This window comes from Emys orbicularis, chromosome 1 (genome assembly GCF_028017835.1).
Source record: "Emys orbicularis isolate rEmyOrb1 chromosome 1, rEmyOrb1.hap1, whole genome shotgun sequence".
Taxonomy (NCBI): domain Eukaryota; kingdom Metazoa; phylum Chordata; order Testudines; family Emydidae; genus Emys; species Emys orbicularis.
In genome coordinates this window covers 149,004,596-149,018,241 of record NC_088683.1, presented here as the reverse complement: position 1 = coordinate 149,018,241, position 13,646 = coordinate 149,004,596, and the positions used below count along the sequence as shown (strand labels likewise).

The 13,646-nt window shown below is 48.7% G+C and overlaps 1 protein-coding gene across 1 annotated transcript; it reads left to right on the top strand.

Annotated features, from left to right (window-relative positions):
- The first annotated feature begins 312 nt into the window (after positions 1 to 312).
- LOC135888643 (C-type lectin domain family 2 member L-like) lies at positions 313 to 13,442 on the top strand. The gene is made up of 5 exons (XM_065416381.1): positions 313 to 455; positions 4,123 to 4,206; positions 4,982 to 5,169; positions 6,947 to 7,047; positions 12,285 to 13,442. The coding sequence occupies exons 1-5, from the start codon at positions 386 to 388 to the stop codon at positions 12,388 to 12,390; spliced, it is 549 nt and encodes a 182-aa protein (XP_065272453.1). The 5' UTR covers positions 313 to 385; the 3' UTR covers positions 12,391 to 13,442.
- Positions 13,443 to 13,646: the final 204 nt, after the last annotated feature.

The following is a 13,646-nucleotide window of genomic DNA, read 5'->3' as shown; positions in this document are numbered from 1 at the left end:
GCCATAGGGAGATGGACCATCAACCCATGACGGTGTTTATATCCAAGTGCAGTTCCGTTTTCAGGTGAGACAACAACACTGAACATTTACATAATGTTGATTCAGAGTGCTTCATATACACTCACTGACCAAGCTTCCCAACTATTCGGGAGGCAGATCGCCATTCCCCCATGCACCGGATGAGAAACTACCGGTGCCGGAGATGAAGGGCCCGTGTCAGAATTTACTGGACCCCAGCTACGATCCCTCCTTTGTGTGCAGAGTTGTGAGAATAGCTGGGAAGCCCCTTTCCCCAAAGCTCTTCCCTTATCCACTAGTATCCGCCCCCTGGCCTCTGCCCTGAGGACGCCCTGCAGCAGGAGACAGGAAGGCGGAACTGGGCTAAATGAGCCGGAGCAGGGGAGACGCTGTAATAGGAGGGGGGTCACCCCCCGCTTCCCCTGGATGCCTCCCAGGTAAATATGCCTGCGGGAGCCAACCGCCGGGGTCCGCAGCAGCCGCTTGGGGCTCCGTCTGCTTCTCCGGCCGCAGTGGGGCGGCGCTGGAGGAGGGGACCCTGCTGGAGACAGAGCAATGTCAATTGGCGCGGGGAGGGACCGGGCAGAGGCTGGGCTCATCCCCCTGCTGGGAGCAGCTCCAGCGAGTCCAGCACCAGCGGGATCAAGCCGGGGCGAGCGGACCTGTGTCACTGGGGAGGCGGCTCCTTTGGGGAAGGGCTCAGGGCGGATCCTGCACAACCCGCTATAACGGCAGGTGAAGAGCCCAGCCCATGCCCTGGAGCTAATGAAGGGACCAGTGAATGGGCTGCCCCGGCCCCAACCCCAACCCTAACCCAGCCCGGACAGGGAAAACAATCCTGAGCTGGGTGGGAGCAGCAGCCAGGACTGCCCCGAGAGGATCCTAGCGGGCCAGGGAGCGCGCAGCCCCTGAGACAGGGGGATCCCAGTGCAATGGCTGGTGCCCTGGGTCTGGACTCATGTACATCAGGGCATCGGACAGACCCTTCTCCGTGCATTTCTCTGAAGGAGCCACCCGCTCCCCTTGAGGGCAGTGGGCCAGAGCCTGCCCGGACCCGCCCTGTTCTGGGAAATCCCGTGACTGCGATGCAAGGGAAGTTGTGCGATGCAAGGGAGCAGCAGATAAAACCGGCCTCGCCTGCACTACAGAATTAAAGGGACTTAAGTTAAGTGGATTTACAGCCACCGCAGTAATAGAAGTGGTGTGTCACATCCACACTGTGCTCCTTCTGTCTGTGGTGCGTGTCCTCACCAGGAGCGCCTCCACTCACTGAAGTGGGGCATTGTGAGGCACTCACAGCTGGAGCCCCCGCCCTGGGGATGACAGCCTGAGCTGTCAGCCTGGCATGGGGCTCACACAGCTGGAGTGTGCAGGTTCCCTGCAACACAGCAGCCAGCCTGCGAGTGCCCAGCTGGAGACAGGATTCTGGGGGCTGACAGGTTCTCCACACCGCAGCAACAGCCCTGGGAGCCCCATCTGCAGGCTGGTTTCTTAATGCTGCTCCCAGCTCCATGGCAGGGAGCCTACCAGCTGTGAAATTGACATTGTTGTCAGTTTCACCACTGCTGTTATTTCACATTTCCTCTCTGGCTCAGGCTGTCAGCCCCTGGGACAGAGGGCTCCAGCTGTGAGCCCAGCACCGGGCTGACAGCCAGCAGAGGATTTAAGTAACACAGTGTCTGCACAGACACTGCATTGCCCTAACTACATCAACCTAAGCACTATGCCTCTCGTGGAGGTGGAGTTATTAAGGTGATGTAGTGGACAACTTATATTGGTGGGAGCTACATATTAGTGTAGATGCTTACAGGGTTAGGTCGTTGACTTAAGTCTGTAGTGTAGACCAGACCGTGTGGCCAATTGCATCGGTCTGTGTAAAAAGGTTCTGTGTAACTGTTGCCCAAAGATGCTGCATGTGCTGGGCTGGGTCTGGTGGGATGCTCCACGTCTCCCCACTGTTTGAGGCTTCCAATCAGAAAGCCCAATGGGCCATTTCAGGGGCAGCATGAGGGATGGCTGGGAAGTGCTGCCGGGCTCAGAATTTAGGAATGACAGCAGGATCCAGTTGCACATGAAATGGCCCCTTTCCCACTGTGCTCGGATCTAATGCACTGAGAGGTGCCTTACCTAAGGTAACCAGGAGAGCCTAGTGGAGAGAGCCCCGTGCAGTTCCTCACCTGACCCCCTGCTGGAGTTGCTCTGCCTCCCTCCTGCAATGGGCAATAATATACACCTCACAGTCTATATCTGGTTCCCACAGAATCTCAGCTCAGCTCTGTTTAGCTCAGCTTTGGAAAGATGCCCAGCTGCTTTAAGTTTGGGTAGCTCCAGTGACTAGAATGGAGCTACACTGATTTACATTAGCGGATCTGGCCCTGTATCTTTTCCAACTGTAAGCTTAAGGCATTAAGTATACTTCCCTTGTTTACTCCTGGGGGAATTCTGTGCCAAAAAACTAAAAATTCTGTGCATAATATTTTAAAATTCTGTAAAAGTTATTTGTCAAAATAACACTATATAATCATGTCACTTTCAACTATTTTGGTAATTTATTTAAAAAATACCTGTCAGCAAGGATGTTTGTAACAATATAAACACACATACAATTTCCCCCAGGAGTAGAGAGTTAAAGAAACCGCCGTGACAACCCAGTTCCTGTTTCTCTGCCCCCAGAGCCTAGCTGGGTGGCCAGACACTCACACCCCCACGAAGATCCCAGCCACGCCCCCCAGTCCAGCAACTCACACCCCCTACCCCACTAGAGCCCAGCCGTGGCCCCTCCCAGCTCAGACACTCACACCCTCTACGCCCCAGAGGCCAGCTGCAAGGCCCCCTGTCCCCAGCCCAGACACATACTACCCCTCCCCCCAGAGCCTAGGCGTGCCCCGCCCCCATCCCAGACATTCACACCTCCTAACCTCCAGAGCCCAGCTGTGGCTCCCCCAGCCCATACACTCACACCCTACCTTCCCTCTGAGACCAGGGATCCAGAGAGAGAAACAGCCTGATGCTGGATCCTGGGCTTGCATGGAGTTTCCTGCACGCCCACGCTGCCTGCCTTCGGGCGTGCTGGGAACCCTCCAGTTCCCTCCTCCAGCCTTGTCTTCTATTTGCGAGCTGAGCTCTGCCAGATTCAGTGGCCCCTAGTGGTGGCCAACATCTCTGCTGCCCATTTCTGTGGGGGGAAAAAGGGAATTTCTGTGTGCACAACATTAATTTCTGCTAAATTCTGCATTGTGCAGTGGCGCAGAATTCCCTGAGGAGTATTTGTTGTATAAATGCTAAATAATTACGTCTCTTTGTGCTCTGGACACAGAGGAACAGCAGGGAACTTTCCAGCCAGAGCAGCAAAGTGTAAAATAGCGCAGAAACTGCATGAAGCAGCAGAGAAAAGAGCAAGAAATACCCCCATCTAACACTCACTCTCAGCTTTGTTTGTTTTGCACTCTCCCGGGGGGAGCAGTTTCCTGGAAGTACTTGGTCCCCTGTCTCCTAGCCCCTTGAGATTTGAAACAGGAAACTACAACAGACAGATAGTTTGGTCCCTCCTGGTAGCAAGTAGCACTCACTCTCTTGAAGTTGGTAGCAGGGAGTGGGGGAAAGAGAGGGAGTCTTTGTGGGAGGAGACTGGAGGTTCCAGCAGCAGAAGTTCTGGACTTAGAGGGCAGTAGACAATGACAATCCTTAGTTCTCTTATGCACACTATGAACCCTTCACTACCTTACCCATTAGCTCTGTTCCTTCATATTTCTATTCCTCTCTCTTCTCGTCCAGCTCAGTCCCCTCTCTCTCTGTCATTATTATTATCAATGCTGAGTACTGGCACTGCACACAGTTGTTTGTAGTGGATGTCTAGTCTTTTCTTCTCCTAGCTTCAGTAGCCTTTTGTTGTTTTTTCATTGTGGTTGTTGAATGCAGAAATTTCTACATCTGGGCTTTGCTAGGTTAACTGTCAACTTTTCCAGATCTCCAGTTCTGCTCCTATCCTTCTTTTCATGTGCCTTGGGACTAGTTTAAAGACCACAACCAGTCATTGCATCCTAAACCCCATTCTAGTACATTCTTTTAATATTCTCAAACTTATAATTACGTGATTGTTTTCAGGGCTCTGCTCAAATATCTGGTTCTGGAGGTGCACTACAGGGATTCTTGCTGTTGTTGTGATTTTGATCTTGTGTATTCACCTTGGTAAGTATTTAAGTAATTATAAAATAAAGTATTATTTACCTCTACAGTCAAGAGAACTCCAGATTTTCATATAGAAACCAAAACCAAATTTAGCTTGTTCATAACTTTCATAATCTGAGAGTTGAATAGGTGTCCCTTGAGAGAGACACTTCATTTTAAGACTCAGTTTCAAGACTGGAGAGGAGAGGTGAAACCCATAGCAGTAGAAATGGTAAGGGCAATATCTAGTCCTGTTTACACGTGGCTTGTGAATGCGCGACCTTGTCTATTTCCAGATTCAAGAAAACACTCCTTCAGTTCACAGGCAGAAGATTTCCCTGGCCCTGACTCTTTAAAAAAAGGAAAGCAAAATTAATGCAGAAACTGATGAGACTGCCAAAAAATGCTGCTCTGGCATAACAGCCAAGGCCAGCTCAGTCGAACACTGAAGTTATCAGAAGTTGGGGAGATTTTTTTTAAATTTGGTAATTGGGTCTGTTGCTTTCACAAGCTGTCTTGTGGTTGTAATTAGACTTTAATTTCTTTAGGCCAGGGACCAGGTCTATTTTATGAGGCTGTTCAGCATCTAGCACCCTCTAGGAAACATGAAAATGATACAAGTTCATTAAATTTAAATCTCAGCCCAATGTTATATTTGATTTACTGTAATATTTGCAAATGTTCTGAGGTCTTGTCTGCAGAGGGCATAAATTCAGGGCTGGGCTAGGTAGCTCCAGGAAGCCTGCTCTGGGAGATCTGACTGGCAGAAATGTGATGGTTTGTTGTTGTTTTTTAGCAGTAAATAGCTCATCAGGGAAAGGTTCTTCTGGCTCTCCTCCTCTGGAACCATGCCCTGCCGACTGGCTGTATCACCAAAGGAAATGTTACTACTTCTCTGAGAAAGAAAAGGACTGGGACTCCAGTCGGAGCTTTTGTTCCTCACACAACAGCTCCCTAACTGCAATTGAAAACCAGCAGGAACTGGTAAGGGAATGAAATATGCTAGTTCCCCCCTTCCCACCTCCTGTGATCTATGTGATTCCCCACTCTCTCATTCTGCTCTCTCATCTGAATGGCTGTAAATCCAGTACAAGAAGTATGACAAGGCACAGTGCACAGAAATACATGAACATAAGAACAGCCATACTGGGTCAGACCAAAGATCCATCTAGCCCAGTATCCTGTCTTCCAACAATGGCCAATGCCAGGTGTCCCAGAGGGAATGAACAGAACAGGTAATCACCAAGTGATCTGTCCCCGTCACCCATTCCCAGCAGCTCCTCTGGAGCTGCTGTCTTCAACCCTGGTAGTTAATGTTTTAGAAGTTGTCCATGGAATGCCTCATTTAACCTTTGGATTGATCACATTCACAAATGCTGGTGTCTGAGGCGACTAACTGTGAAAACAATGTCCCGTCTTTCTTATCTGTAACCAGACATAAATTCTCAGAGTTACCAGGACCCACCGAGGACAACTAGCCTGGATACTTGTGTTAGCCCCAGGTTGGGAGTGAGGTAACACTTCTCTGACACTGAGATTTGCCATTTTTCTTGAATTTTAGCTGGGATGTTAGAAATAGTCCCACTCCAGCCAAGCTCTGAAATATAGGAAGAGATTCTCTCCTTTCCCTGGTCTGTCCCTTAAATGGAGCTGCAGCAGTGCACAGGGCCCAAAAAAGCTCCATAACCAGCCAGAAGAAAATTGCCTCATCTGAAGGGAGGGCTGCAGAGCCCCCATCCCTAACCTCAGCATAGTGGTCATACTGGGGGCAGAAGGGGAGTCGGCAGAGAACAAGCTGCTCTGTGCGTTCTGGGCAGCTCCATGTTGCAAAGCTGCACACAGCCAACCCAGGAAGGTCTGTTCTGAATTAGAGGAGGCTTTTCGGCTGCACTTAGTTATGCTAGGGGCCGCACTGGCCCTAGCCACCACAGAAGTTTGCTTCCCTTTGTCTCCACTCTGTCCAGACTGCACCTGGGTGTGCGGTGGCACCTAGATGGGCAGTACACACTCCCACCCTACACCTTCACTACAGAAAACTTTGCACTGTACTGAAGCTCCTTATCTTCACTTTCAAGACCCTCTATAATCTGGCTGCTGACTGTATCTCTGCTCTCATTTTCTCCTACTTCCACCTTGCTCTGTATGCTCCTTCCAGTCTTGTTGCCTCACTGCTCCCTTCATCTTTTTCCATGCTTGGTTTGGCACCATCTGTTTTCTTGATTCCAACACTTGGAACAATTCCTCTCTCTTCATTCACTTCCCTGTATAAAACCTACTTCTTCCAGGAATCCTTCTTCTGGTCTGTACACCAATGATTTCTCCAACTGCTTTGCTTAAACTGTTGTCCACTGTTTTGTTGATGTCACGCTGCAGCTGTTCAGCGCAGGGACATAATTTATTCTCTATTTTGTACAGTCCTGTGCTCATGAGTCTACGTAAATAGTTAATAATTGTCTATGTCCACTCAGATTCTTATAGTAGACTCTATACATCGCTACAGCATCAGAGCGCCTCCATGGCTCAATATAAATGCTTAATATTAGTTCATGGCAGTCTTTTGAGCAGAGACTTCCAATCAGGCTGAATTTTGGGGTGATTTTGTTTGTGGATATCACGGGATCCACACTTATGATTTTGATGTCAGCTCTCATGAGGTGAAAGGCTGGTACATTAACCCATAGTTCTCTGCGAGAAGGGAAAGACCATCCTTTCATTTTCTAGTCCGGAACAAAGATTGCTCCTTGTGGTTTTTTTCATACAGAAATTTATAATGAAAATAACAAAGCAAGATCCATGGATTGGACTTCACAAGACAGGAGAAGAATTCCATTGGGTAAACGGGACTCCATTAGATACAAATCTGTAAGTTGATATTGACTTGTATTGCCATGGATACATGATAACAGAAGGGTTAATGAAGGGTTCCTGGAATAAGCAGAATTTATGAAGTGATTTGAAGCTAGAGTTAAAATGCTGGCGATACAAGTAGCATTGTCTCTGATGCATCTGAGATTATGAGACTGCAGAGAGGATGAGAGCCTGGGGTAGGCAGCTAGATTTTTGAATCTTTCATGTAGCATTGGCAAAATCATAGAATCATAGAATATCAGGGTTGGAAGGGACCTCAGGAGGTCATCTAGTCCAACCCCCTGCTCAAAGCAGGACCAGTCCCCAACTAAATCATCCCAGCCAGGGCTTTGTCAAGCCTGCCTCTAAAAACCACCTCCCTAGGTAACCCATTCCAGTGTTTCACCATCCTCCTAGTTAAAAAGTTTTTTCCTAATATCCAACCTAAACCTCCCCCACTGCAACTTGAGACCATTACTCCTTGTTCTGTCATCTGATACCCCTGAGAACAGTCTAAATCCATCCTCTTTGGAACCCCCTTTCAGGTAGTGGTAAGCAGCTATCAAATCCCCCCTCATTCTTCTCTTCTGCAGACTAAACAATCCCAGTTCCCTCAGCCTCTCCTCATAAGTCATGTGCTCCAGCCCCCTAATCATTTTCATTGCCTTCTGCTGGACTCTTTCCAATTTTTCCACATCCTTCTTGTAGTGTGGGGCCCAAAACTGGACACAGTACTCCAGATGAGGCCTCACCAATGTCAAATAGAGGGAAATGATCACGTCCCTCGATCTGCTGGAAATGCCCCTACTTATACAGCCCAAAATGCCGTTAGCCTTCTTGGCAACAAGGGCACGCTGTCGACTCATATCCAGCTTCTCGTCTACTGTAATCCCTAGGTCCTTTTCTACAGAACTGCTGCCTAGCCACTCGGTCCCTAGTCTGTATCAGTGCATGGGATTCTTCCGTCCTAAGTGAAGGACTCTGCACTTGTCCTTGTTGAACGTCATCCGATTTCTTTTGGCCCAATCCTCTAATTTGTCTAGGTCCCTCTGTATCCTTTCCCTACCCTCCAGCGTATCTACCACTCCTCCCAGTTTAGTGTCATCTGTAAACTTGCTGAGGGTGCAGTCCACACCATCCTCCAGATCATTAATGAAGACATTGAACAAAACTGGCCCCAGGACCGACCTTTGATACTGGCTGCCAACTAGACATGGAGCCATTGATCACTACCTGTTGAGCCCGACGATCTAGCCAGCTTTCTATCCACCTTATAGTCCATTCATCCAGCCCATACTTCTTTAACTTGCTGGCAAGAATACTGTGGGAGACTGTATCAAAAGCTTTGCTAAAGTCAAGGAATAACACGTCCACTGCTTTCCCCTCATCCACAGAGCCAGTTATCTCATCATAGAAGGCAATTAGGTTAGTCAGGCATGACTTGCCCTTGATGAATCCATGCTGACTGTTCCTGATCACTTTCCTCTCCTCTAAGTGCTTCAGAATTGACTACTTGAGGACCTGCTCCATGATTTTTCCAGGGAGTGAGGTGAGGCTGACTGGCCTATAGTTCCCCAGATCCTCCTTCTTCCCTTTTTCAAAGATGGGCACTACATTAGCCTTTTTCCAGTCATCTAGGACCTCCCCCGATCGCCATGAGTTTTCAAAGATAATGGCCAACTCCTTTAGCACCCTCAGATGCAGCGCATCCGGCCCCATGGACTTGTGCTCATCCAGCTTTTCTAAATAGTCCTGAACCACTTCTTCCTCCACAGAGGGCTGGTCACCTCCTCCCCATACTGGGCTGCCCAGTGCAGCAGTCTGGGAGCTGACCTTGTTCGTGAAGACAGAGGCAAAAAAAGCACTGAGTACATTAGCTTTCTCCACATCCTCTGTCATTAGGTTGCCTCCCTCATTCAGTAAGGGGCCCACACTTTCCTTAATCTTCTTGTTGCTAACATACCTGAAGAAACCCTTCTTGTTACTCTTAACATCTCTTGCTAGCTGCAACTCCAAGTGTGATTTGGCCTTCCTGATTTCACTTCTGCATGCCTGAGCAATATTTTTATACTCCTCTCTGGTCATTTGTCCAATCTTCCACTTTTAGTAAGCTTCTTTTTTGTGTTTAAGATCAGCTAGGATTTCACTATTAAGCCAAGCTGGTCTCCTGACATTACTATTCTTTCTACACATTGGAATGGTTTGTTCCTGCAACCTCAATAAGGATTCTTTAAAATACAGCCAGCTCTCCTAGCTTTCCCCCTCCTTTCCCCCTCATGTTATTCTCCCAGGGGATCCTGCCCATCAGTTCCCTGAGGGAGTCAAAGTCTGCTTTTCTGAAGTCCAAGGTCCGTATTCTGTTGCTCTCCTTTGTTCCTTGTGTCAGGATCCTGAACTCGACCATCTCATGATCAGTGCCTCCCAGGTTCCCATCCACTTTTGCTTCCCTACTAATTCTTCCCTCTTTGTGAGCAGCAGGTCAAGAAGAGCTCTGCCTCTAGTTGGTTCCTCCAGCACTTGCTCCAGGAAATTGTCCCCTACACTTTCCAAAAACTTCCTGGATTGTCTGTGCACCACTGTATTGCTTTCCCAGCAGATAATCAAGGTGATTGAAGTCTCCCATGAGATCCAGGGCCTGCAATCTAGTAACTTCTGTTAGTTGCCAGAAGAGAGCCTCATCCACCTCATCCCCCTGTTCTGGTGGTCTATAGCAGACTCCCACCACGACATCACCCTTGTTGCTCAGACTTCTAAACTTAATCCAGAGACTCTCAGGTTTTTCTGTAGTTTCATACCGGAGCTCTGAGCAGTCATACTGCTCTCTTACATACAATGCAACTCCCCCACCTTTTCTGCCCTGCCTGTCCTTCATGAACAGTTTATATCCATCCATGACAGCACTCCAGTCATGTGAGTTATCCCACCAAGTTACTGTTATTCCAATCACATCATAATTCCTTAACTGTGCCAGGACTTCCAGTTCTCCCTGCTTGTTTCCCAGGCTTCTTGAACTTGTGTATAGGCACTTAAGATAATTCGCTGATTGTCCTGCTTTCTCGGTATGAGGCAGGAGTTCCTCCCCTGTTGCGCTCTCCTGCTCGTGCTTCCTCCTGGTATCCCGCTTCCCCACTTACCTCAGGGCTTTGGTCTCCTTCCCCCGGTGAACCTAGTTTAAAGCCCTCTTCACTAGGTTAGCCAGCCTGCTCGCGAACATGCTCTTCCCTCTCTTCGTTAGGTGGAGCCCTTCTCTGCCTCGCAGTCCTCCTTCTTGGAACACCATCCCATGGTCAAAGAATCTAAAGCCTTCTCTCTGACAGCACCTGCATCATAGGAGGTGTTAAGGTGGAGAGAAAAGCTGAGCACACACACACACACACACACACACACACACACACACACACACACACACACACACACACAGAGTGTCTCTCTCTCTGAAGGAGAGGAGGAAGTTGATGCTGAAGAAGTGATCAGCAAAACAGGAATTAATCCAAGAAAGCCCAAAGTTACAGAGTCTGAGAGGAGAGAGATCAGTGGTATAAAGGCAGCAGGCACATCAGAAATTAGCAAATCAAAGGTTCTTTGTGACCTTGGTCAGGCATTTTCACTGGAATGGAGAGGGCTGAGGATAGACTGGAGGGGATGAAGGAGATGAGGCCAAGACAGCAGGAGCAGACAGCATATCTTAAAGTAGATCTACTCGGCACACCACTGGTGGCAGTGTAGGGTATGTGTAGCTGCATGCTGCAGTGGAAAAGCAGGCTGTGTCCACACCATGGTGGTGTGCAGTCACACACAGCCATGAATAGCTCTGGTCGGGGGGTGGCAGCGGGGAAAGGCTTTGGCAGTGGGGACTAGAAGGAGCCTTCCCCATTGCTCCCCCTCTATTAGAGCCTTTCACTGTGGCAGGGAATCCCCTTCACTGGAGCCTTTCCCCAGTGCCGGCCCCTGACCTGGCATGGCTGGGGGACAGGCGCCCCACCCCCAGCCCCAACCCAGCCCTGGTTCGGATCTCCCCCTCCAGCCTCTCTCCCCTCCCCCCCCAGCCCAGGTGCTGCTGTGGGGAGAGAGAGCTGGGGGGAGTCCTCTCTCCCCGCCATAGTCCCGGGGCAGACTGCACCCCAAACCCCACATCCCCAGCCCCACCACAGAGCCAGCACCCCGAGCCAGAGCCCTAACCCCCAACTCACTGCCCCAGCCCTGATCCCCCCACTCCCACACACCATACCCCCTCGGCCCCAGCCCCGCCACATGAATTTTGTTATGTGCACCAATATGGATGATGTCACACATCACCTCCATTTTCGTGCACATAACAAAATTCATTCCGCACATGTGTGGGAAAAATGAGAGGGAACACTGGCCAGGACTCAAGCCATAAAGGGCTTTAGTCATAGAGTCAACAGCTAAAATATTACCCAGAAGCAAATAGTGAGTAGTGCAGTTAACAAAGGATTGGTGTTCTATGGTGTACTGATTTCCATTTCTGCGGCTGTCCTAGCTTCCATGAAGCCTTCATGGGTAGCCCCACATTCAACTCAATGCATTTATCTAGTCTGGAGATCACAGGTGCCTGGAGAACTGTGACAAGGGCCACATCTGAGAAAAATGGGGCACAGCCTAGCCAGCTGCAGATGGAAACAACACTTTGAGGTTCTTGAAGTGTCTCAGATTCCCAGTAGCAAACGGGGATCTATAATCACCCCCAGGCTGTAATCCTCTTTGACAAATAGTGACAAATTCCCTCATTAATGGTGTGAAACCATCCCCCCAATACCCTGAAGCATCCCAATGCATCCTTCTAGTATTGTCTCCATTTTACCTGACTGTTAGCCATTTTGCTCACTCTAGTCCCAAGCTCAGCCAGACATTGCAAAAACCAAAGGAACGTGCACCATTTGGGCCACATGAGGAAAGACTTTGTGTATCATCTGCATATTGATGACATCACAGCCCATGCACCTGTGCTGAAAGGAAAAGGAGTTCCCCCTAAATGACCCATCCGGGCAGATGAGCAAGCACCCAGAAACACTTCCTTGGGGCTGTCAGACAGGAATGGAGGAATACCCATATATAAATAACCCAATGTGCTGGTTGCAAACCCAGGCTAGTCATGTCATAGATCAAAAATGAAAGAAGACTTTGTAAAGGTTAAGGAAGACTTGTGTGGGAGACCTGAACTGGAGAGTTTTTGTGTTCTCAGGATCTGATTCTGCTGTCACTTGCACAGTTTCTTTCATTCTCTCTTGCAGGTTGGCAGTAAAGGGTTCTGGAGAATGTGCCTATATTGAATCAGCTGGGGTCTCCAGTTCTGGATGCTCATTAACGAGGGGTTGGGTCTGTAAGAAAACCTCTTAGCTCTGTGTACTCAGGCTTCACTCAGCCAATTAATATAAGACCCCCAATTGTCACAGTTCAGGGCAACTGCACCTGTATTTCCCCTCAGTGACCCAGCAAGGGCACCTAGTCTCAGGCTTGCTGCATCTCTCTCCCTTCTGACTGGGGTATTTCCAAGGCTGCACGGTTCCCTGCCTTTACTGTGTTGTTCCCAGCACAGACAGGTTGCCCAAGGACACCTGCTTGCTTTCTCCTCCGAGACAGTTAGCAGGTGTAATTGCTACAGTTACAAGATACCACACAGCACTGCCTATGACAGCCCACTTTATTCTTACGGTAAAAATCATTACAGAGAAAGCATTAAAACAATAAAAGACACTACACACATGCTACTAAGCTTCCCAGAGTTCACCCTAACATGGATACTAGCAGGAGCAGTTCTTCCATCCCCCCACCCAACGAATTCCTTGTGGTTACAAGTTCATCACAGCATCAGCTCAGAACAAGCTCACTAGGGCCAGTGCTTCCAACCCTGCCAGAAGGATTGGGGCCTTCTGTGGACCAGAGGTCCTGTCTGTTTGCTGGATCAGGAAGAAGGCCCTGAGCTGGTTGAAAATCAGGCTATTTATCCAAAAATCTTTTTTGTCTGTTGGTCCCTGGAGAGTCCAGTTTGAACTAGTGGAGGCGCACTTCTCCAGGTGGTGGTGTCTCTCTGGAGATATTACAACCTGAATGAATGTGCCTAATTACCCCCTGCTGTTCTCTTATTTATCCTTCCATGGAAACACATACAATTCCACAGTAATACAGACACAATTACATCTTAATACAGTGGACCCCCAAAGGTAATCACCTATTTCAATAAGGTCTAACTTAGTTCAATAAAGTTCCTTCAGGATATTGCAGGAACTTGTCTGTTGCATCAACAACATCTTGAAATCTATAAATGCAATGTAGCCTCAGTACATTTACATACATTTCAAAGCACTAACAACTAGATTACCAAAATCTCTTACCAAAAACACTAACCCACAACCACCCCACCTGGGTTCAGAAAGGAAGGAGAAAGATCTATTAGCCATGAACTGAGAACTCAGACACTGATTTGCTGTGAATGCTGCTTGTCAGTCTCATCTCATATCATTGATTCCTTGTGCTCTCCCCTTCCCCACAATCTCTTTGGTGTATCCACCTGTTGTTTCTCATCCTATAGTGAGGGTATGTCTACACTGCAATCAGAAGTGTGACTGCAACACGTGTAGACATACCCGAGTTAG

Coding starts and splice junctions, on each gene's coding strand:
- LOC135888643 (XM_065416381.1), top strand. CDS start 386: ATGAGCCGGAGCAGGGGAGACGCTGTAATAGGAGGGGGGTCACCCCCC. Junction 456..4,122: donor TTCCCCTGGATGCCTCCCAG/GTAAATATGCCT, acceptor GATTGTTTTCAG/GGCTCTGCTCAAATATCTGG. Junction 5,170..6,946: donor TTGAAAACCAGCAGGAACTG/GTAAGGGAATGA, acceptor TTTTTCATACAG/AAATTTATAATGAAAATAAC.